This window comes from Amaranthus tricolor, chromosome 12 (genome assembly GCF_026212465.1).
Source record: "Amaranthus tricolor cultivar Red isolate AtriRed21 chromosome 12, ASM2621246v1, whole genome shotgun sequence".
Taxonomy (NCBI): Eukaryota; Viridiplantae; Streptophyta; class Magnoliopsida; order Caryophyllales; family Amaranthaceae; genus Amaranthus; species Amaranthus tricolor.
In genome coordinates this window covers 277,460-280,000 of record NC_080058.1, presented here as the reverse complement: position 1 = coordinate 280,000, position 2,541 = coordinate 277,460, and the positions used below count along the sequence as shown (strand labels likewise).

At 34.4% G+C, this 2,541-nt stretch overlaps 1 protein-coding gene across 1 annotated transcript in view; it reads right to left on the bottom strand.

Annotated features, from left to right (window-relative positions):
* LOC130796942 (uncharacterized) overlaps positions 1–2,541 on the bottom strand; it is a 2,996-nt gene extending 455 nt beyond the window's left edge. Inside the window, exons 1-3 of the mRNA XM_057659391.1 lie at positions 2,253–2,541; positions 178–655; positions 1–91 (exon numbers count right to left, since the gene is read on the bottom strand). The exon at positions 1–91 is cut by the window's left edge and continues 455 nt beyond it. Of these exons, the coding sequence (XP_057515374.1) occupies positions 26–91; positions 178–654 (543 nt within the window). The 5' untranslated portion in view covers position 655; positions 2,253–2,541 and the 3' untranslated portion in view covers positions 1–25. The remainder of the gene's footprint in view (positions 92–177; positions 656–2,252) is intronic.

The following is a 2,541-nucleotide window of genomic DNA, read 5'->3' as shown; positions in this document are numbered from 1 at the left end:
GCAGATAGACAGTAAAGAATACCATTCACATACACACTCTTTTTAAACCTCTCACGCCCAACATCATAATTATCTTTGTGGACATTCCCATCTGCCAGTTTCAGATGAATATATGTAGAAGTTAAAAAGTATACATTGTTACTCGATAGCAAACTACTTTGAAGTGAGGGGACCTACTTGGATCAAAAGCCAATGAAACATAACAATGCCGGGAAGCTTCATAACAAGTAGGAAATTCCACCCATTGTCCGGTAGCAGGATTGTACACACAAAAAAAACAAGTTTCGGATAAGAGAAATAACCATTGCAACATCCACGGAAATGACGCGACTTTGGCACAGAGGGAAATGCACGATAAAGGTGTTCAAAGGAGCTTACAATATCTCCACGTGTTGCATCATGTGGAACATGAGTTACAATCCAATATACATCCTTCGTATAAACAAGTTCACTAAGGTGTACAGAAGCAAATGCTTTAGGAATGCTTATATTAACAATAGTGTCATTCCATGATTTGCATACTACTTTACATCTCACCAATTCACTATCAGATAAGCGAATGAGTATATCGACTAACAAATCAATGGGAAGTTTAGACCAATCACGAAAGCTAGCTCTGCAAAAGACCATTGTCTCTTGTCCTTCAATTGCCATTCTGGAGAGGAAAAGTGAATAATGTAAAATGCAAAACATCAATATACAAAAGATTTCAAGTTATCGGAGAATATAAAACAACAAAAATTAAGCATGTGTCAGAATGTCCAAAGCACCCAAGCTGCTCAAATGAGCTACAATGTGTGGAAGTGAGAACACTTATGATATCTGGTATCAAAGGGGTATTTGGTAGGACAGAAAATGTTTACATGTAATACACTTTTCCACTCCTAATGTGTTTGGTAAGACAAGGGAAAATTAGGGTGAAAAACTAAGTGCAAAACACTTTTCTATTATAAATCATTTCATTTTTCTTTGTTGGCCCTTAACTTCGAGTTTTCCAACAAACTAAACATTTGAAAAAGTTATTTCCTTTTGAAATTTTCCAACTGAAAATTTTTCAGCCAAACCAAACACCTCTAAGACTTCAAAAACAACACCACCAAAACTTGAGAAAAAAAATTGAACATAAAACTATCCAATACAAAAATAACAAGATATACTATTCAGAGTGCAACTTTAATACAATATTTCAATTATGTTTATAATAATTTTGGTAAGGAAAAATTGTTAGAAACTACCTAGAAAAGCTCACTTTTGCGAAATAGCTTGAACAAATTATTTTGTCAAAAACTACCTAGAAAATTTAATTTGCTTGTGTTTAGGCTTAGGGATTTTTGTGGATGTATTTCATGAGCATATGAGACCTCCATTTATAGAAGTCATTACATTAATAAGTATTGCATACTTAATACAAGGAATTAACTCCATAATAAACAGCTCCAAAGAACACCAAGAGTCAAAAACCGAATCCAATGCTCGATCAAGGCAATGCTTCATTAGTTGGATGCCTCGTACAAGAATCTTCACCTTTTAGTTTTCTCATTAATTATCATTCATCAAGCCATAATTCATCTTTATTACACCCATGTTTAAGTCTCTTGTTAAATGAAATGCATCTTTATTACACCCATGTTTAAGTCTCTTGTTAAATGACTCATTTCATGCATACAACACCCACTTAAACTCCACATTCGTCTCACTGTTATGGGATTCCATCTCTATGCTCACACTAGATGATGCACTGAAGTCACCAATTACTTCCACAGGCACGTTATTTTCTGGGTAGTTTTATTTTACTTTTTAGTTGAATTTGAAATACTAACGGGAAAATAAATGGTTCTGATATAAGGTACTCTTTGACAAACAAATCAAATTTTCCATGTAATTTTTGAGAAAAAAAAAAATTGTTTTAAGTAGTTTTTCACAAAAATAAACTTTTTCTAGGTAGTTTCTAACAATTTTTGCTTTTGATAATTATTTTTGCAATATTAAGCATCCAATTCGACTCATTACGCATAACTCATTACCAATTTACCAAAAACATTCACAAAAACACTTTTTTTTTTTGAAAACACATAATTAAGCACACTCATTATCAATCCATTATCTCAAAAAATTATCAATTCATTAATACGTCATGCATTATCCAAAATAATCATCCCAAATTCCCAAGATTAATAAGTGATGACAATTGAAGAAATTAAATTGAAGTTTCAAACTAAAAAAACCTGATTTTGCTGATTTCAAAATAATACCTGAAATTTGAATTAGAGGTGGTGGTCTGGTGGGTAACGCCCGGCGGCCAGGATATGCAGCAGCACTCCGCGCGACAAGGGGCGGCACGCGAACTCCAACTCAGTCTAGGGAGAGAGAAGGCAGTGATGTGATGTGTCTTGTGTGCAGCGGTGGTGACTGGTGAGAGACGCCAGCGAGGGGTGGGCGTGGGGCGTGGGTGTTTAAGGTAGTTTTAGGTTTTAGGTTTTCTGATTTATGAATCTCAACCTAACATGGAGTATATTGCAAAATAAATAGGTTGTTTAAAGG